Genomic DNA, 20,340 nt, shown 5'->3' with positions numbered 1-20,340 from the left:
GTCTAAAGCCCTGAGGAATTTCGGGTGCATAACCCCTTCTTCGGACGAGCAGGAGAGGAGGCAGCGGAATAGTATTGCGTATAGTGACGAGACATATATCAGGTCCCCAGAATCTCAAGTAGACTTATCTAACCTCAAGTAGACTTATTTTCAGTATCAAGTCAGAGAAGTGAAGGAAACTTCCGCGTAATTATCCTCTGGCTTTCGTTTAAAATATGTGGCAGACTTCCCTTTCGACCAGCTTCTGCAATGGTAGCAGGGCCGTGCAGTTGACCGTCTCAGAGAACGTAGAATTGTAGAAATGATACCTATCACGACTTCGTCTTGAACATTACCTCCCAGCTTCTTGACAAATGATGACTGTAAGGTGCATATACAGAGCAGCTTCCTTTGAAGGTCGGTTGACGATTCAGGACGTACTGTATAGTCCAACCTAGGGCTCTCCATGTGAAGCAGATGAGCATATAGGCTCAGGGGTGCTCGAGATGTGGAGGCATCTTGAGGCCGGCATTATACTGACGACAGAAAGCTAATGACCGCTGACCGGCTGAGCGATGCGTGCCATAGGTCGGATGTGCCCGACTCCATAAGTATTGAGAAGACTTATGATATATTCATGCCGGCTTACGTGTTTTGCCTAGGTGAATGCTATGTCTGAGTCTTGTTCTCTGACTATGCTGATTGACATGATCGTTCAAGATGCAATCTCGTCGTGACTTCAAGCTGTATGAATAGCATCTGCTAGGGGTCCTATTGCAAGGCCTGCATCCCATGGGCAGAGGGGCTTGGAACTTTCCCTGCTATACTCGTTAGACTGGTATACTAGTACAAGTCCAAGATGAATTATGAAGACTGTCAGGTTGAGAAAGAAGTCCCCCCCCCCCTCTCCCCTTGTACTTCATCTTGGTTTCCCCCTTTCCTGAGACTCGTTTAAGGGGAGAAAGAGGGTAAGGGAAGAGGGGGGAGGTGCTGCGGATGGATACTAACAATGTATTGCGTTCAGGATTTATTAGTCCCGTGGCGTGTCACGATCCGCTCTTTATCACCTTACCCCTGATTATTTTCCAGCACAGCTTCTGCCACATTTTATGCCTCCTCTCCCACCACGTCTCGTAACTCTTCCTGTACCTCATTCTCTGCATGATTCTGTGTTTGATATGGTGGCTGGATCTGTGGCTCGTTTTGGACCTCGCTCGGGAGCTCGATCCGTGATTCATATTGTGGCTCACTCTGGACGGCACTCTGAAACCCACTCAGAACCTCATGCCTGGGTTCATGTTCGGGTCCTGTTTTCGGCACGTTGTCTGCCTCTTCTTCTACCTCTTTCTGGGGCCTGCCTTTGCGTCGTTCGCTTCTTGGATCTCTTCCCCTATCTTGAAACCTCGTCTTTGCGCCGTGTCTCAAGGTGTATTTGATTTGGGCCATTGTAAAGCCAGTGGCTCTGCGAATCTCTGCTGGGCCGAATTTTGCATCTTTTGAGAGAATGATGATGCGACGACGATCTTCTTCCCGAAGTTGCTTCGTATGAAGTCCTGTTGGCCGTGTCATCGTCGTCGCTGTTGGCGTCGCAGCCGCCACCTTGGTTGCTGGTACTGTGTTGATTGGAACGGGAAAGGTCTAGAGACACGCGATTGCAAGATTGCGTAGGAAATAATGGGCAGGTCTCAGGTCAATGTGGCTCGTGCATCGGGGCACCAGGCACTTGACAGGGGCATTTTATTCTTAAGGGCTGGGGAAGTGGGGGCGCGGGCGTCCTGCGAGCTCCCGCGCAGAAGGAGTTTAGGCCCAAACTGCCTGCCGTTACTAAATCGAAGCGAGATGGGTCTACAGATGCGACGTCACCTCTGGAGGCTGATGATAGCTGCTGAAGCTTGGACGGTAGATAAACCTTGACAACATCTACCAAAAAACAGCCCAGGCGCAAGCTGTGAGACCACGACCGCGACACTGACCACCTCTCTGCTTTTCCTTCTTTCCGTACAGAAGAATGGCACCCGATACCCTCCGGACGAGGTTAAAAAGCCGCGCTATGAACTCTCAGTTCCTGAACTACATCTACCGCGCTGGGCGAGCTGCTGCATATCCCGTCCAAGGCATGTGGTACTTTGCACGACATCGCGAGTTCTGGCCGTTATGGATGGGAAGGCTGCTACCTCTGTCTATCATCTCACTGATTGTCTATTTGATACTGTTCTTGTTCGCCTACTTGCCTCAAGTTGGCTTTCTGGCGATCTGGCAGGGCAGCGGAGCATGGGTCAATGCTCTGATCTTGACGCTTGGAGAGGGGCAGGTCTTGATTCAGGCACTGTTCGAAGGCTTCTTTGTGGATGAATGCCGAGTGGATATCTTTGATGTTCGTTTTCCAATGTTGCTGTCTAAGATGTCCATTCGCACTGAATGCTAACCGAGCCTCATAGGCAACCTTGATCAATGAAGGTCTCGTCGACCTCGTGGCTCCCCAACGTCTCCTGTTTCCCGATGCACCTAACTCGGTCAAGATGCTGGGCAAGCCTACCTCACGCGCTGAATATGCCCCTTGGAGCTTCACCCAACTTTTCGAGCTCGTGATTTACCTCCCGCTCAACTTCATCCCCGTTGTCGGCTCGCCGGCCTACATTATCATCACTGGCAGCAGGCTAGGCAAGTTGAGCTTCCACAGGTGGTACAAGCTGCGCGGGCTGAGCCGGCGCGAACGCAAGTCGGAGGCGAAGAAATATACGTGGGACTTTGTCTGGTTTGGCACAGTGGCCATGGTCCTTGAGCTGATCCCGCTCTTGGCATTCTTCTTTCTGTTGACGACTGCCACTGGGTGTGCCCTGTGGGTGTCGAAGCTGGAGAAGAAGGCCAGGGGCTGGGGCGCGGACGATCAGGTGAGGGCGGAGGAGGGACAGGTCCGAAGTGATGGGGAGGGGACACAGACTGGGCCACAGGAGGCGAACGGGAGGACGGGTGCTACCGTGGATGAAAACGAGCCGCCTCCCCCATACTCGGATGATCCAATATAGGGTGTTGTGAAGCTAGTCCGAGACAGCTCTCAAATGGCATTCACCGAGCTGCTGTTGTTCCTGGGGCCTATTATCCCGAGAGGCTTGTGTCTCTGTAGTGGATGCTACATCCATTGATAGCAAGCCTTGCTCTCCAGATCTGCCTTGCTGTTCATCAACCCGGTCGAGTCGAAATTCGTACTTGGGACTGTGTGACTGGGACAGAACATTGAGCTACAGCCGACAAATGAAAGGAGCCTTGTGGGAGCCCTCTCGATATCTCGAAGATGACAGCTGCTCAATCTCCTGCAGCCTCAGAGATTTTATTACAACAAACTCGACAAACCTAGGGATCTTTTATCCTGTCTCCTGTGAGCGAACAATGAAGAGACTCTTCTAAGTGATGTGATGATCCAATGAGAGGATCAAGTGTGTGTGTTGGGGGGAAGGGGGGAGAGGGGAACATGACCTCTGGAGCTTTAGACCTACTGAGGATATGAGACTTCACATGGCGGACTGTAGCTAATCTACCTGGGCATGTTACAGCAGTATATTATCTTCCGAGTCTCACAGCACAAGATGATGCACTTCAAACGAGATCAAAGGCTCTTACAAGTGGCGAGTGGTGCAACCGGTCGTGCTCACTTGAGGATTTCTCTAGCCTAGCAGCATCATGCCCTCCTCGATTAACAGAAGATCGCCAGCCAGTCCTGTGATCAGTCTAGAGGCGCTCAGAGACTGCCCGGATTGCTGTCATTGCTCATGCAATCAGGGCTGGCTAGCTACTTCAGTTATTGGTCTTCCGAGGAGTAACAGCAGGAGCAGGAGCTCAGCTCACTTTCCCTTGAAGCCCTGTGTCTCCGGAAGGTCAGCAGACATCCTTGCACCTGCATCGCGGATCTAAGGACGACATCGTCCCTTCCCTCTTCATCGACGTCCCACTGCCCACCAATTACCTCCTGCTTCAATCTTCCCTCCTTCCCTAGACATTGGACATTCGCTGGGCAGAAACCTCCGGCGGATCTTATCGTCATGTTCCTTCCCCTTCGACTCTCCTTCTCAACAGTCTGACTCATTCCTCTTGTCTAAAGTATCTTTGGAACTCTCTTTTCCCTCTCCCCTTTCCTCTTCACCATCTCCTTCGTCCTTTCACTCAACCGTTTCGATCGATCAATCCCACCCTCCATCGATCTCACACTTTCCCTCCTTTCACAGCCTGAGCAATCTACACCGTCATTCTTTATTCTTGAAAAGATCTACCTTTCTTTGGCTGACCGCAAAGAAAGATCATCGCACGGGCCGTCACTCCGTAAACCTCATCAGCACTCGCGTCGAAGCATCTCTTCTCGCCCATTGGCTGTTGAGAGCATTCAGTATGCGTGTGGTTGCGTCGTTGGGTGCCTTCGCGGCCCTGGCTTCGCTCGTCAGCACGGCCGCTGTGCCCTCTGGGTAAGTCCGTCAGACACATCCTCTCCTTGCTATCATTACCAGTCGAAATTGCATTCAGCGGCAGCACAGAGTTCTCTGGCAAACCAACACGCGTTTGCGTCATAGTACCGACCAAGACCTAGATTGTGACTGACGTTGTTTTGTTTCTTTGGACAGTCGCGATGATGCCACCTGCTCTGCAGAGGCTCCAGCCACCGTGTACATCACCATCAGTGCTGCTGAGGTTCCTACTACCTCTCTCGGCGCCACTGCCATGAGCATGGTCAGCACCGAGACTGTCGCTCTTGAGACTGTCACGGTCTTTCCTTGGTCTGCCCCTGAGACTGGTCCTGCTAGTCCCTCCTTCACCTCTTACGTGTCTGCTTCTGTTTCTGTCTCGGAGTCCACCTCTGTGGTCCCTCTTTCTACTGGTAAGTCGGTATTTGCTCACATTAATTCCCTGCTCTTTGCTGTTGTATTGCAACTTTCCCACTGACAGATTGCTACTGATTCCAGTGTCTTCCCCTTTCGGATCCATTTCTTCAACTTCGATCTCGGCTCCCGAGACCCCAGTGGTCCCGGCTGCGGCTGGTGTGGTGTCTACCTTCTTGCTCACCACGACTGTTACGTCTGGGTACACTCCGCAGGTTATTGAGACAAGTACTTATACTGTCATCGAGACGCTGGGTGCAGTGGCCACCCCTGTAATCAGCATGACTCCTGCAGGCACTACAATGACTCTTCTAAGTGGCACACCAACTCTTCCGAGCGTCGGGCATCCATCTTCGACGAGCACTGCTAGCTTTACCTTGACTTTGGAGACCATTATCCCAAGCCCAGAAGTCATCTCGCCCACCAGTGGTACCAGCTCCTCCTTTGAGATTACCTCGTACGGTTTCGAGACATCTTCTATCGTGTTGACCTCTACTTCTCCTCCCTCGTCATCGACCACCACAGAGATCCTTACAATTACAATCCCGCGAGGACCTAGCTCGCCAGCTGAGGTCATTACCATGACGGCGACTGCTCTGGTCTCTGTTGGCCCCGAGCCCGGACCTTCGACTGTCACGAAAACTATGACAGTCTCTTCTGGCACAACCGAAGTTCCTTTGGCGCCGCCGACCCCGATAGTTTCTGATGTTGTCATGACATACACAGTCCTGGCTGCTGATGGAGCTCCCTTGACCACTATGACAATGACCACGGAATACACATACACCCCACCAGTGGGTGTTGGAACGTCGATGATCACCGTCTCAACAGTGACAGCCGTGAACACAGTCTTTGTCACTGGCACCGGTCAGTGGTCCCCCTATCCATTACAAGTGAACTCTGTCACTAATGATCTTCTCAGTGCTTCCACCATTCCCGAACACGACTACCCCATTCATGGCCACCATCACCCCAACTTTACCAGGCACGACTAGCTTTGCAACCACGTTCCCTTCACCCCCCGTCAATACCACCATTACTGCCAGCCTTGAGACAGCCTCCATCAACGGCAGCGCTGCAGCCACTAGCATTATCGTGCCCGTCAACACCACAACTCTTGTGGGTCCTCTCCCCACGGGTAATATCACCTCCTTGACTCCATCCATTCCTTCATCATCCGCTCTTGTGACCGCCAGCGTGGAGACGATCACCGTGAATGGCACAGCGGTGGCGACAACCATCTTTATCCCTATCAACTCCACAACACTCCTGGCTCCGGTCTCGGGTTCTTCCACTATCATGTCGCCAGTCCCGACCACCAATGGGACTGGATCTCCGTTCCTACCCCCTGGAACTGAGACTAGTTTATCACCATCGTCGACATCCACCACCGTCGTGCTTCCTCTGAACTCTACCACTTTGGCATTGCCAGTGCCCACAAATGGGACTGCTTCGGTCACCACAAGTGTGGTTGTGCCACTCAATTCAACTACTCTGGCCTTGCCTCTCCCAACCAACGCGACGTTGTCAGGTAATCTCACAGCTCCCACCACCTCCCCAGCCGGAGCCCAATCCCATGCTGGTGCATCCGCCACGGCATCTACCAACGGTACAGTTCCCACCTCTGCTCCGGCCAACGGGACCATTTCTGGACACGGTATGTCATCCATCACCAGGCCTCCTGGAATTTCCGCGCCAACAAATACTACTATCTTCACTGTTCTCCCAAGTGGCTTTTCATTATTTCTGACTGACCCTTACAAACCAGCTGGTCCCACGGCTCCTCCCAATGGCACAGCTCCAGCTCCAGCCCAAGGTGGCCATGGCCAGTCCGCGACTCTCAACAATACTATGCCTATTCCGACTGCCAATCAGACGACAGCAGCTCAACCGACACAAGCCCAGGGCGGCCAGGGCGGCCATAGCCAGTCAGCCCCAGCACAAGGTGGTCACAGCCAGTCCGCGGCTCTCAACAACAGCACCACTCTTGCTCCTACTGCCAACCAGACCGCAGCGGCTGGACCCAGTCAGCCGGCACCAGCACCAGCTCAGCCAACACAAGTGCAAGGTGGCCAGGGCGGCCAGGGTGGCCATAGCCAGTCCGCTCCAGCACAAGGTGGTCATAGCCAGTCCTCAACCTCCAACAGCATGACACCTGCTCCGACTGCCAACCAGACAGGATCAGCCGGACCGAATCAATCGGCACCAGCTCAGCCAACACCACAATCCCAGGGTGGCCAAGGAGGCCAGAGTGGCCAGGGTGGTCATGGCGGCCAGAGTGCTCCAAGCCAAGGTGGTCAAGTTAGCCAAGGCGGCCAAGGACATGCAAGTCAAGCTGTTCCTACCCGAACCGCCCAGGGACAAGGACAAGGACAAGGCCAAGGCCAAGGTCAAGGCCAAGGCCAAGGCCGGACGACTCCATCCGTGCAAGGTCAGTCTTCGTGAGAGCATGAGCTGCTGCTGCCAGTGCAATAAGACCAGACTAACCCTTTCAAAGGTCAATCTCAAGGCGCCCAAGTTCAGTCTCAAGCTGGTCAGGGACAATCTCAAGAAGGCCAACAACAATCCCGAGAAGGTCCTGGTCAAGGAGGGCTAGATCAGTCGCAGACTGCTCTGGGCCTGCCACAATCCACACCTTCAGCCATGCTCACAACGCTTGTGACCCTTAGTACGCTGAAGCCGCGGGACTCTCCAGGCATCCAGGCACAGACCATCCGGCCACGGCCTACAACAGCCGCCACATGCGGCAACCCTGCTGATCAGAGTGAAAAGGTGCTCGACGTGAGTTTATTCATTCTCTGCTAGTTTCATCTTGGTTGGCTAACCGGGACCAAAGTTTGACGACCTGATCACTTTTGATGATTTGTCGCCCAATCCTATCTACGGTTCCTATTCAGGTCTTACTTGGTCTGATGGGTTCAGAGTCATTTCAGCTTCACTCTGTCCCTACAACGCAGCATCCGGAACCCACGTGGTCGAGTTTTCAAGCCCAATGAATGAACAGCACGTTGCACAGGTCGGTGCTGGAGATCTCAAGGCCAATCCCTCCTCATTCAACTTCATCAGTTTCCGTGTCGGTTGTGCTTCGAACGATGCCGCTTGCAACTTTAATCTCACAGGCCGCGCTTGGGACAACGACACACAGACTGAAATCACTACTTCTTCTCATACATTTACCACATCGGCTTGCCCGGCTGAGGAGGATTGCGATCTAAGTCTACTGGAAGCGGACCAAATCGGCGAACTAACCAACCTCACTTCACTTCTTTTTGATGTCACCGCCGGTGGTCATCCACAGAAGTGGTGGGCTGATGACCTGACGTTCACGTGGACCGACTCTTCTTGCGAGGCTAATGTCCGCCGTTCTCAGGATCGAGACGGTGTCTCAAAGCGTAGTCGTCGCCACGACTTTTCACGCATTCGCGACGCCCGTATGTGAGGATCATGCGTCACCGATATGTTTCTCATGACGAGATGTCAGCAAGTTCTAGAGATCATGGTCGGCGTCTTGCATCACCGTCATACTCGAGATAATTGGTGTTCATCTTGCGCTTTTGGAAGTCATCTCACTTGGCGGATGAGCGTACACTTGTGGTACGAATTTTGTTGATGTCTCATTCCAACTTAATGTATTTTTGTCGGAAGAAATCGATGGACGATCATAGTATGGATGGATGAGATGGAATTACAGCATCCTAATCAAGGTCTTTGTGATGGTTGCGAGGTTTTTACTTGTGCAGAGCCCATGTCTCCACCCAAAGTCAGTCTCCATATGAGAAGGCGAATAACAACTTTGTTTCCATTAGTTTGAGAAGAAACGATTGTTGAGGATGGCATTTCTGCTATCAATGGCTGACATGTCCAGTCTATTTTGACTCGCAAGAGCCTCTACAGCGTCGTGCTGCGTTGAGGTATCCGTCATGATACAAGGACCTTTGTCAATGGCGCTCACCCGCTGGAAGAGGACAACTATCTCACCATCGGTCAATAGACCATCCTCAACTTTCATGTCAGTAGTGCGATACTCATCAGCCAAACGAGTCTGCCAACACGAATGGTCCCAACCTCGGTCCATTCATGTTCACACAAGTGTCAATGCCGCCGAGGTCGGCTTGTCCCGGCACTAAAGAACGACAAATTGAAATACTGTCGTGTTTAACAAGCCGCTGCATCATATCCCCTTGCCGACACCGTCATGTGGCCGGGAATAACGCATGTCTGCCACGCCCTTCACTCGAGCGAGGAGAATTTCCTGAGAAGCGACTTGGGGATTTCCGGGGAAACGGGTCGTGTCTCCACCATCGGCCCTTGCAAAAGAGTCAGTCCTCACCGACTTCGCGGCGCTCACGGTGCAAACGATCGGGATTTACTCCTTGATTGCTTGACATCGTCTCGTGTACACCGCAGCCGGGTGGGTCTTTGCTCATTTGCGCGCCTGTGTCTCCCTTTGCCGAAATTTGTTTGCCAGCCTTCTTGCCCAAGGCCAGACGGTCACTTCTTCCGAGTCTGCTGCGTGTATCATCATCTCCTTTGAGTCATCTGAGTCTGTGTGAAATAGGCACGTGACGGTGAAAGCGAGGTTGTCATCGCCAACTGAACAGCTTTGTCTTTCTCTTGGAATCTGCAATGAAAACACTTCTATAATACTACGACCAAGTACCTCTTCTCGCGTGTCTCTGCTGAGCATATCGCAAGTATTGTGTCTAAATTGCCTTTGGGAGCCTACTTGAGGTGCCTCCGAGCCTCATTGGTACGAATTTTCTGTGCTCGCTCACCTCGCGGGCGACCGGCAACACAATGTCCAGAGACTCCTCGGCGACGAGTACACCCGGCGACGCTCAGAAAGTTGCCAAAGATGCCCTTCAACGAAATGTCACAGAGGCAAGCCCTGGAACAGAGAAACCAGCCATTGACATAGAGAAACAGGCGCATCATAGCGGAGGGAGAAGAGATTCAGATGTTCAGACCAGCCTAGGGATTCCATCCGGGGAAGACGAGGGGTTTGGTGATGATAGCAGTCACACAACAGAAGAAGGATATGCGAGTGAGCCGCGGCGGAGCGAGAGTGTTCGTGGCGGACTTGCCGGTGTTGTTGGGAGGGTCGTCAGTCGCGCGTCAACGAAGAGCTGGAACCCCGGACCGCCGCCTGATGGGGGCTTGAAAGCATGGACGGCTGGTAAGTAATTCCATCTTGTTCTGTTATTTCTTACTGTTCTTGATGGGCTTAGTTATCACACGGTCTTTGAATGATGCTCGATTAGCTGAAGAATTTCGTTTCCCCCATAGTTGCCTGCTCTCACCTCGTCGTCATGACTTCTTGGTATGTCCAACGCATTCTGGAAATATAGATGAAGTCGAGACTGACGCCATCAATATCGCAGGGGTTACATCAATTCATTTGGATTGTTCGAGACCTACTACTCCACCACCCTCGGCCTCCCTCCATCTACCATTGCGTGGATCGGCTCCATGCAAGTGTTCCTCCTCTTCTTCATCGGCACCTTCACCGGCCGGCTTACCGACGCTGGCTTCTTCCGCCCCGTCTTCGCCGTCGGCACATGTTTCACGATGTTGGGTATCTTCACCACTTCGGTGTGCACATCGTACTGGCAGCTCTTCCTCTCGCAGGGCGTGTGTATGGGGGTTGGGAACGGCTGTCTGTTTTGCCCAGCCCTCGCTACCGTGTCGACATATTTCCACAAGAGGCGCAGCATTGCGCTCGGCATTACAGCGTGCGGGAGCGCCACGGGTGGGCTCATCTTCCCTGCCATGGCGAGGCAGCTTCTGCCGACTGTTGGGTTTGGGTGGACCATCAGGGCCATTGGGTTTGTGCAGCTGTTTGGACTGGTACTTGCAAGTCTCGGGCTGAAGACCAGGGTTCCTCCGAGGAAGTCTGGAGCGCTGGTCGAGTGGGCTGCGTTTAGAGAGCCGGAATACAGTTTCTATGCAGCGGGAACTTTCTCAGTAAGTATATTTGCCCTATTTTGGATATGGAGACAGGTACTGGGCTAACATCAATGGCAGTGCTTCTTGGGAGTCTATATTGCCTTCTACTACATCGCCTCCTTCTCCCGAGATATCATCGGCCTCGCCTACTCCGACTCCCTCAACCTTCTACTCTTATTGAACGGCGTCGGTATCCTCGGCCGTCTCGCTCCTAACTACATCGCCGACAGATACGGGGCCATCAATGTCTTTGTCCCAACAGCCATCATCGCCAGTGCCTGCAGCCTCGCCTGGATCGCTGTCGACAATCCCACGGGCCTCTACGTCTGGACCGTTTTCTACGGGATCGCGTGCGGCGGAATCCAGTCACTGTTTCCTGCGGGCCTGACCAGCCTGACCACGGACCTGCGCAAGGCCGGCACGCGGATGGGCATGGTGTTTACAATCAACAGTTTCGCCACGCTCATCGGCCCTCCGATCGATGGGGCGCTGATTAGTGCTTGTGGAGGGAGGTATTATGGCGCGCAGGCGTTTGCTGGGACCGCATTACTGGTTGGGGCGGGTTTTTTGACGTGTGCGAGGTTGGCGAGGACGAGGAGGGTTGGTGGTGGTTGGAAAGTGAAAGTTTGAGTATACAAAGAGAGGGATGCTTCATGATAGTAGCATCGGGACTTGGGCTACAGGTTGTACACTACCATCATCGTCGAGGGAACATAAAAGAATGCGGTGGCTTTAATTGGTGCATACGTCTTGTGGACGATCCAGACGTCTTACTTTAGTCGACTGAGAACCTCAAAATTGAGCAGAAGAGGCCACGATTTGTGTATATAACACAAGGATGATGAGATGGCAGACTGCAGTGTCTGGAGGGTCATCTTTTATATAATGCATACAGCGGGCAATTATTCCATGTTCTTCATGATAATTATCTCGCATCTTATCTCTTCGGGCCCTGCAGCAATAACCCAAAGGCGCCCAGCAGTTTGTCCAACACTTCGGTCTGGCCGCCAGCTATGTCCTCCAGGACTGTGCGCCTACCGGATTCACTCGAGTTTTCAACAACACGAGACGCATCCTCCTTGCTGTCGACCTCAGCATAATAGACCATCGATGCCCCGCCTTCTCCGCCGGAGTATGGCGGGAAGGGATCCTGACCGTTCACGAAAGTGAGCAAGTCACTGGCCATCTTCTCAGCGCAAGCCCTCTGCCCATCACTGAGATACTCGTTGAAGTTACCCAGCACGATCGCTGCATCCAGAGCATGGGAGGCATGCCCTTGCCAAGGGCCAGCCCAAGGGTTGGGCATGTTGAAGTGAGTCAAGAAGGACTTGGTGCCCAGTCGTGGCCCGGCTCTGGCCCAGGCCTGTGCAGTTGCCTTGGCACCCTGAGCAAACACGATATCGTTGATGAAGTGGAGGATCGGCAGCCTGTCGGGATTTGCTTCGTCGACACCGTAGCCACGCAGGACGGCCTGTACTTTGGCAGCGTCATCGGGGAAGACGGCCTCAAGAGACGATTTCAGCGACGTGGCCAGATTGTCGGTGCGATGTGCCAGCGCCGTGATTCCGATAATCATGCCGTCGAGCTGGGCATCTCCCATCATGATGGACTTGCACCACCCGACTCCCGGAAACAGAGACTTCAGGGCGTCCGTGTCGGCAAGGCCTGTCAGGGTGGGTGTCACCTTGATGGAGTGTTCGTCGACAACGGCGGTCAGTGGGAACCCTGCGCCGTCCAATTTCTTGCGTAGGTCCTGGGCTGGGATGTCGAGGAGGGCTTGGACTTGCTCCGCTGGTGGTAGCTTGTCGAGGCCCAGGGCGCCTATCGCAATTCCGTATGCGATCTCAGCCACGTTGATTGGGATCGGCTGGATTAGAGGGCTGCCGCCTAATGCCACCAGCTGGCTGAAGAGTGGCTCGTTGGCCTGTAGGTGGTGAAAACCAGCCGCTAATAATGATAATTGCAGTCAGCCGCAGCCTGATGACAACAAGAGACACTTTCTTGGGTGCGAAGTAGTGATGAATACTCACCGCCGCCAGCACTGCTCCCTAGATAAGTCACCCTCGTTGGGTCCCCACCAAAGCCAGAGATGTGTTTCTGGACCCAGCGAAACCCGAGCTTTTGGTCGTCCAGCCCGTTGTTGGGCTGATAACCGGCCTCTCTCAGGGCTGAAGAGGTCAAGAAGCCAAAGATGCCGAGCCGATAGCTTGAGGAGCGTGGCATGTTAGCATACTGCAAAGTTCTCGACTTCATGTGAGGACTTTGAAGGGAAAGAAACGCGCTTACTTGATGCCAACTGCGATGGTAGGTTTTCCGATCTTCACGCTGTGCGCAACCAGTGCAGCAAGATCGTACTGGGGCCAGCTCGCACTCCCCGTGACGAAACCCCCTGATCGGCCAAAGAGTGTTAATTAAAATGTCTTTCGCAGAGGCATGGGGCGAGATGAGAGGACCATTGGTCACTTACCTCCATGGACAAAGACAACCACGGGCAAGGTTTGATTTGTGGTCCTCGAAGAGGGTAAGGATACGTTCAGGGTCAGACACTCGGTCTCGCTAAACTCATACTCTGGATGGGGCAGAGTGTGCTGGAACAATCGATGTTCGCTGTCACAGTTGTTGGGATTGGCAATGGGAAGACGTCTGTTGTCAAAGTCGGCGGATCAGTCCAAGAAGATGGATGAATAATGCGTGAGAGAAGGGGCATAATTATCTAGAGGCTGGGACGTAGAGCAGGACAAATGGTGACAACTTACCCTACTGATGTCGCCTCGATGGGACCAAGGAATGTCTCAACCAGTGTGCCTCTCGCGAAACGATTTGCCAATTTTGCATATTGGATTCCGAGATACTGCTCTACTTCTGGGTGTGCAGGGGCCTGGATTCCGGTCAGCTTGCCAACATCGGCGTGTTCTAAGGTTGTGAGTTTGGTCGCCATGTTAGTGGGCATAAGAACTGGTTCCTTTCTCTCGTCTATATTTATTCTTCCTTGTGTGGGTTCTGGGAAGGACACACTGAATTTGCTGTGACAAAAGTCTATGAAATACAATTCGAGGTAGAACTTGCAACTTGCCGTGGAAATGCAAGCCGTTTATATGAGCCGCTCCGCCTGGGGTGAGGGGCAGCCATTGGTTTGTACATAGAATACGGCACCTGGGCAGCCGGGATAAATCAATGTTCCGGATAGTAAACGTTTTCACGTGCATATGACGAAAAGTCCGACTCAATGACCCTACAACGCAAATGATCCTTCCACACTGTCCTCTCATATAGATAAGTTGTATATAGATGCGAGAGATGGAGAGGGAGTGTGTGGACCCCAATGCCCTATTGCTCAGTCTGCCGAGCCCTATCCATTGGTATTATAAGCAACCGGATTTGCGTCGGCAAACAACTAAATCAATCCCTTGATAGCTCAGTGTCAGTACCACCCAACCCCACAACAAACCCACAAATTGGCCACCACATACTAACCCACTCAACAGTGGCAGAGCGATGGACTGTAATTGTACAAGAATAACCAGATTCTAAGAGATCAGAGGTGCTATCCACAGGTCGCCGGTTCAAATCCGGCTCGAGGGATCAACCACTCGAATGTGTTCTTTTTGCCGTGCATGACGATGTATATTTTGATGGATACACTGCCCGATCATTGTCTCGTACATATATACCTAGTACTGCTTACCCAAATGTTGCAGCGTTTACCTAGGAGCATATTCCCCCCCCTTCCCCCCTCTCTTGCGCCTGTCGAGGGCTGGCCAATGGATGGGGCAACTATCTCAGTGTATCCTGCAAATATACGCCCCAGATTTACCTCTCCTGCTGCCGCTAGGCTGTCATGATGATCGCCAGAAAGCGGAGTCCCCTTTCATCGAAAGCTGGTCGGTGCCGTGCACAGTCTGCGAAAAGCTTGCCTCGGCTGCGAAGATGTCACCCTTTGCTGCGGAAGTGCTCCACCATTATCGGCTTTACGGCATCCCGAGCCGATTCTCACTCGTTCTACGTGTGTACATCTTTGACGCTGCTTGTCACAGTTCTTTGAATTCCACACACATGTTTGCAAGCAATATTACATTTGCTGAAGCGGATCCCGTCATGATGGAATCGTGTGCTGCGAAGGACCAAGGAAAATTCCAAGCAACATCGACGGTTCTAACGGCCTAGTAATACTATATAGCCATTGAATCGTCGATGTCAAACAAGGGACTCATCTCGCCTATTTCTACGGCCCACCTCTTACGTATAGAGAGACCACCCAAATAGCCTCTCTGACGCGTCCCGACTTTGCTATATCGCGTGAGTCCTTTGCATACTATTCTGCATGGTTACAGCCATATGACTAAGTAAAAGTAGGACAATGCATTGCATACTTATATAAGATGGCGTCGACTTGTTTCAGGGGGTGCACTCGTGCCGAGGGGCCTGTAGGGATGACGACCTCACCCGCGAACAAAAGCAGGGCAGGCTAAATCCGTCATTCATTCCTGACCGACATCCTCTAGCTTCGGTATGAGCCCGTTTGAAGCATAGTCCGTTCGCAGTTAGTGCTTGAAGGATCTTGAGGGTTGATACCTCCTTCGAGCTGGCATTTCCACGGCGTCGACTTTCATTTGACAAGCTATCATCACAACCGAAGCTTTTTCTTCCCTTTCTTCAACCAAGGCATCTTCTCTTTTGCGAGGCCCCGGATCGTCACCGAAATCAAAGATTTGGGAACAAACACGAGACTTGCCCTTCTCAACACCATGTCACGAGGGGACTGAGCAGGAGCTTCTCATGAGCTATGGCCCTACCATGGGAGAAAGGGACACTGTTCCCAGAGGCGTACATGACAAAGGTCCCCGAGAAAATTCGCCGCCAAGAACGCGACCTGTCCGAGGTCTACAGCATTGAAGGCTCCGGATATCCAGAAGGGATGTTCCAAGTCAAGCCCAAGTTCATTGCGCATGAATCTGGCCTCTTCTATTTCGATTACGGAGCTGTCCGCCTCGGGCGCAGGCCCAATTTGGAGGACGCTGGTTCCGGAAACAACATGGTCTGCGTCGGGCTTGGCTGGCTCCCTGGGTGGCAGTTCACAGTCAGCGAGCGCGGACTCCCTGATACTGTTCCTGTGCCAAATCATCCTGGCCGGACGGGTACTGCTGAAAAAGATGCCTCCGAGGAGGGCGTGCTGGGACTGGTATATCAACTCGTCAGCCCGAACCAGCCGACGTATGGGCGGTCCCCCTTTTCCAAAAGGAAGATACCAGACATCGATACCCTATCATACGCAACTGGAAAAGACTGGGCAGCCGCCGTGCCGTTTCACCCAAATCTCAAGGTTCTCAAACAGGTCCGTATCTATCTCCACGTGTTCGACGGCGAGATTGGGCACCGATACCAGAAGGATGGCTCAGTGGTGCTATTCAGGACGCCCAGTCGGCCTGTGAAGGCGGTCGTTCATGTCGATCCGGAAAAGCTGCTGGCTATGAGGGAGGAGCCGAAACTCGCCAAGAGACAATTGCAGGGAGAATGGGCGGTGAAGGAGCTGGAGAAGTGGACGAAAGAAGCTGGGTTGCCACGAGAGTATGTCGAGAAGGTCATGGGGGAGTATATACCACTAGGAGTGAAGCCTGCACCTAATATCAAGGGCCGGTCGGAAGGAGGGCTGCTGAAATTTCTTGGCTTCAAAACTTGAATATGAATTTGGAATTATGCATCACTATTCTGATGCTTCATGCCGGAAATTGTGAATTTGACAGAACTGCAACACGGAGTGACCGTGATTCAAATTGTGTCCCGGCGTGATAAGCTATACGTCGTCTAGGCAAACCATGTCGACTTTTACAATATGGCATATTTCTCCCGTCTGTCACGATTGACAATATGCTCCGCAGGCCTCGTCGGTGCTACAATCCTAGGTTACGAGTACAGTCTCCATGCCTGTTTCCTTTCTTCTACCTAAGAATTTTTAGATCCAGCTGGCAGACGTAATAAATTTCAAAGGGGGAATTGAAGTACTTAAAGGCAATAAGTCCTGACAGCTTCCGCCGTTTGGTCGTCATCTTCTTTCAAGCACGTTTTTCAAGCACGAACCCCACTCCGCCTTCTATTTGCGTCTCCTTTTCTTTTTCTGTCCTATTTGTGTTCCTTTCTCTAGACTTTCCCACTCTGCAGAGAAAAGGACGTATGATTGCTTTTTCAAATGATTTGAGGACGATCATCACAGGGTTAGGGTCGTTATTCGCCAATTCTTCTGCTGCCTGGTCCAATCGCTGAATGACTTGTGTCACGGTCACCGCCTTTCGGGAGCTTCGTTGTTTCAACCAACGCGTTGGGCAGTCAGGCATCCTTCCACAATGCCACAAAACCCTGGGCCAGCGCAAAACCTAGATTGCGTGACGGCGCCGTCATCAAATTTGCTCGAAAGTGTCTCATCTAGTAGATATCTATGAAAAACACCAGGAGAGCTGCAAGATGAAGCTCGCAATCCTGGCAGTCGTGTGGGCCCTGGCGCTGCCCAATAGCAATGCGCTTTCTGATGAGGACTTCTATGGCCAGTCTCCTCCGGTCTATCCGTCTCGTAAGCCCTCACCCCTAGCAAGCAGATAGAATAATAGTCCATGTAACTAATTTTTCGCATTCTTACCCAGCTCATGGCAAGGGCAGCGGCATTTGGGCCCCAGCCTACACCGCTGCGCACCGTCTAGTCGGTCAGATGACTCTAGAAGAGAAGGTCAACATCACAGGCGGATTTAGCAGCCCAGAAAATACCTGCCATGGCAACACAGGCAGTGTACCACGGTTGGGTTGGCCGGGGATGTGTCTTCAGGATGCGGGTAACGGGGTTCGAGGTGTGGACCTGACCAACTCCTACCCCAGTGGCATCCATGTTGGGGCCAGCTGGGATAAAAACCTCACGTACCTCAGAGGCCTGGAGATGGGCAATGAGTTTCGAATCAAAGGAGGTGAGTCTTGTGAAGATCTGTGGGCGGCAGCAGAGCTCTTGTCTAGAAGGCCGAGGGAAAGACTGACGGTTCGCTCAGCGAATATTGCTTTGGGCCCGGTAGCTGGGCCGCTGGGCAGAACAGCAGTGGGCGGGCGTAACTGGGAGGGCTTCGCGGTAGACCCCTACTTGTCTGGTGTCTTGACTGCGGAGACAATCAAGGGCATACAAGACGCGGGCATTATTGCCAATCTCAAGGTGCGTGAAAACCCATTCATCTTAAAGACAGACATCAATGGACTCTGAAGTGACTGATGTGCATTCCTGCTCCCACAGCACCTCGTTGCCAACGAGCAAGAGACCTGGCGGAGACCATACAACGGCACAGAGGCCGCGTCGTCTAACATTGACGACAGAACGTTGCATGAATTGTACCTGTGGCCCTTCATCGATGGTGTCAAGGCCGGCGCGGCCAGCCTGATGTGCTCGTACAACCGTGTCAACAACTCCTACGGCTGCCAGAACAGCAAGCTTCTCAACGGAATCCTGAAGACAGATCTCGAATTCCAAGGTTTCGTTATGTCCGACTGGCATGGACAACATAGCGGTGTGGCGAGCGCCCTGGCTGGTATGGACATGGTAATGCCGGAAGAAGGCTTCTGGGGCAGCAGTCTCATTCAAGCAGTCAAAAATGGCTCAGTGCCAGAATACAGGGTGACTGACATGGCGACACGGTGCGTCCAGCTCTATATTTAAGTTTGGCAAGGCATCAATGCTGATACTCAAGCAGGATTATTGCGGCATGGTATCTTCTCGGTCAAGACAGCACCGACTTTCCCAGACCAGGGGTTGGCATCCAGAATCTCAGCCTGCCGCACCCGCTGATAGACGCTCGAAGTCCCGAGGCGGATGCTATTTTGCTGAAGGGTGCTATTGCCGGTCACGTCCTCGTGAAAAATGTCGATAATGCTCTGCCTTTGGGAAAGCCTACGATGCTCTCCATCTTTGGGTACGATGCCAAACCACCACCGAGCAAAAATATTGGTGAACTTTTTGAGCTCGGGTATGAATCTCAGCCAGAGATGGCTCGGGCTGAACTTGGCTACGAAGCGCACTTCTCTCAGTGGGCGGCACAAGGCGTTCTCTTTGCCGGAGGCCGAAGCGGCTCCAATGGTCCTGCATATATTGATGCGGTAATAATGCTTCCTCTGCGATGCACATTGCAACTCCAATCATGAATACTGACGTTCCTCGCAGCCTTTCGGTGCATTAACCCAACGTGCGAAGAAAGACGGCACATACCTGAACTGGGACTTCCGCTCCGGAAATCCCATGGTCAATCCCATGTCCGACGCCTGTCTCGTCTTCATCAACGCAATGGCCACCGAAGGCTGGGACCGTGATGGCTTACACGATGACTTCAGCGATGGGCTCGTCCTCAACGTCGCTTCAAAGTGTGCCAACACAATCGTCATCGTCCACACCGCCGGCATCCGTCTCGTGGACCAGTGGATCCAGCACCCAAACGTCACAGCTGCGATTATCGCCCACCTCCCAGGTCAAGAACTTGGAGAGGCCCTGGTGAAGATCATGTACGGGGAGGTGTCTCCGTCAGGCAAGCTGCCGTACACCTTGGCAAAGAATGAGAGTGATTATGGCAACTTGTACGAGCCGTGTCTGCCCGCGTCGCTGGACGACCATTTTCCGCAGTGCGACTATACCGAAGGTGTCTACATTGACTACCGCTATTTCGACGCCAAAAAAATCGAACCACGTTTCGAGTTCGGTTTTGGCCTGAGCTACACCAGTTTTCAGTATGAAAGTCTCTCTGCCCAGGCCCCCGGTCTTTCTGGCAATCCACTGCAGAAGCCCATTGCAAAGGGTTCGCTTTGGGATGTCATTACCTCCGTCTCCATCAAAATCACAAACACGGGGAAATTTGCCGCTGAAGAAATCGCACAACTCTACGTGGGCATCCCTAATGCGCCGGAGAAACAACTTCGGGGGTTCGAGAAGGTCTACCTTGCTCCTGGAGAAGAGGCCGAGGTCGTTTTTGAATTGACCAGGAGAGACCTGAGCGTTTGGGATGTAGTATCTCAGGAATGGTTGGTTCAGCGTGGGCAGTACAAGCTTTTTGTGGGCTCTAGCAGTCGAGATATCAGGTGGGAGGGGTTTCATACTATAGGATAGAGGTTGACTTGCATGTGTGGTCGCGCGTAGAAGATGTCCGACCCTAGCTGCTCATAGAATAGAAGATAGAAATATAGGAGACATAGATACAGAGATTCCATCATCAATGGCTGCTGGAACACCAGAGCCTCTTGTGAAAAGTGAACTTCACCATGATCTATAGACAATACACCATGAACACTGTTGTTAACATAACGGCAGAGCTTCAGCACTTTGAACAGGCTCGCATGTTCCCAAGCAATCACAGTTAGCTCTAGTTTGAAGCAGATGCCGTGCAGGATCCTCGAGGGACATAATATGGCTGCTTACTGGCATGCATAGATAGCTGCGCCACGCACTAAGTAAGCTGCAGTGGCCCCTTCCCTCCCCCCCCCCCCCCCCACCACCTGCATGGGGGCTGAGTGACCAGGCCAGGAAACTGAGAGACACTGTCAC

At 52.6% G+C, this 20,340-nt stretch overlaps 5 protein-coding genes and 1 pseudogene across 6 annotated transcripts; 5 read left to right on the top strand and 1 right to left on the bottom strand.

The window, feature by feature from the left end:
* Positions 1-2,029: 2,029 nt before the first annotated feature.
* Positions 2,030-3,005, top strand: M406DRAFT_260923 (uncharacterized protein; the record flags this gene model as incomplete). Its single annotated transcript, XM_040917401.1, has 2 exons — positions 2,030-2,353; positions 2,418-3,005. 2 exons carry the CDS (start codon positions 2,030-2,032, stop codon positions 3,003-3,005), a joined length of 912 nt encoding a protein of 303 aa, XP_040774550.1.
* Positions 3,006-9,779: 6,774 nt separating this feature from the next.
* M406DRAFT_279616 (MFS general substrate transporter) lies at positions 9,780-11,713 on the top strand. Its single transcript, XM_040918388.1, has 4 exons — positions 9,780-10,020; positions 10,131-10,164; positions 10,226-10,808; positions 10,869-11,713. The coding sequence occupies exons 2-4, from the start codon at positions 10,154-10,156 to the stop codon at positions 11,418-11,420; spliced, it is 1,146 nt and encodes a 381-aa protein (XP_040774549.1). The 5' UTR covers positions 9,780-10,020; positions 10,131-10,153; the 3' UTR covers positions 11,421-11,713.
* Positions 11,714-11,727: 14 nt separating this feature from the next.
* Positions 11,728-13,728, bottom strand: M406DRAFT_49189 (uncharacterized protein; the record flags this gene model as incomplete). The annotated part of the gene is made up of 6 exons (XM_040924385.1): positions 11,728-12,217; positions 12,317-12,737; positions 12,821-12,996; positions 13,077-13,179; positions 13,258-13,433; positions 13,547-13,728. The coding sequence occupies 6 exons, from the start codon at positions 13,726-13,728 to the stop codon at positions 11,728-11,730; spliced, it is 1,548 nt and encodes a 515-aa protein (XP_040774548.1).
* A 535-nt stretch (positions 13,729-14,263) lies between these two features.
* M406DRAFT_t95 lies at positions 14,264-14,372 on the top strand (annotated as a pseudogene). Its single transcript has one exon. The product of its transcript is annotated as a tRNA-OTHER (tRNA).
* Positions 14,373-15,573: 1,201 nt separating this feature from the next.
* On the top strand, positions 15,574-16,467 carry M406DRAFT_332054 (uncharacterized protein; the record flags this gene model as incomplete). Its single annotated transcript, XM_040920709.1, has 1 exon — positions 15,574-16,467. The coding sequence occupies one exon, from the start codon at positions 15,574-15,576 to the stop codon at positions 16,465-16,467; it is 894 nt and encodes a 297-aa protein (XP_040774547.1).
* Positions 16,468-17,246: 779 nt separating this feature from the next.
* M406DRAFT_341057 (family 3 glycoside hydrolase) lies at positions 17,247-19,905 on the top strand (the record flags this gene model as incomplete). Its single annotated transcript, XM_040921619.1, has 6 exons — positions 17,247-17,352; positions 17,423-17,737; positions 17,816-17,973; positions 18,052-18,449; positions 18,506-18,908; positions 18,973-19,905. The coding sequence occupies 6 exons, from the start codon at positions 17,247-17,249 to the stop codon at positions 19,903-19,905; spliced, it is 2,313 nt and encodes a 770-aa protein (XP_040774546.1).
* Positions 19,906-20,340: the final 435 nt, after the last annotated feature.

Source organism: Cryphonectria parasitica, assembly GCF_011745365.1.
Source record: "Cryphonectria parasitica EP155 unplaced genomic scaffold M406scaffold_6, whole genome shotgun sequence".
NCBI classification, from domain to species: Eukaryota; Fungi; Ascomycota; class Sordariomycetes; order Diaporthales; family Cryphonectriaceae; genus Cryphonectria; species Cryphonectria parasitica.
Note: the sequence above shows the minus strand (reverse complement) of the source record. Positions and strands in the feature narration are given on the sequence as shown.

Coding starts and splice junctions, on each gene's coding strand:
- M406DRAFT_279616 (XM_040918388.1), top strand. Junction 10,809..10,868: donor ATGCAGCGGGAACTTTCTCA/GTAAGTATATTT, acceptor CATCAATGGCAG/TGCTTCTTGGGAGTCTATAT.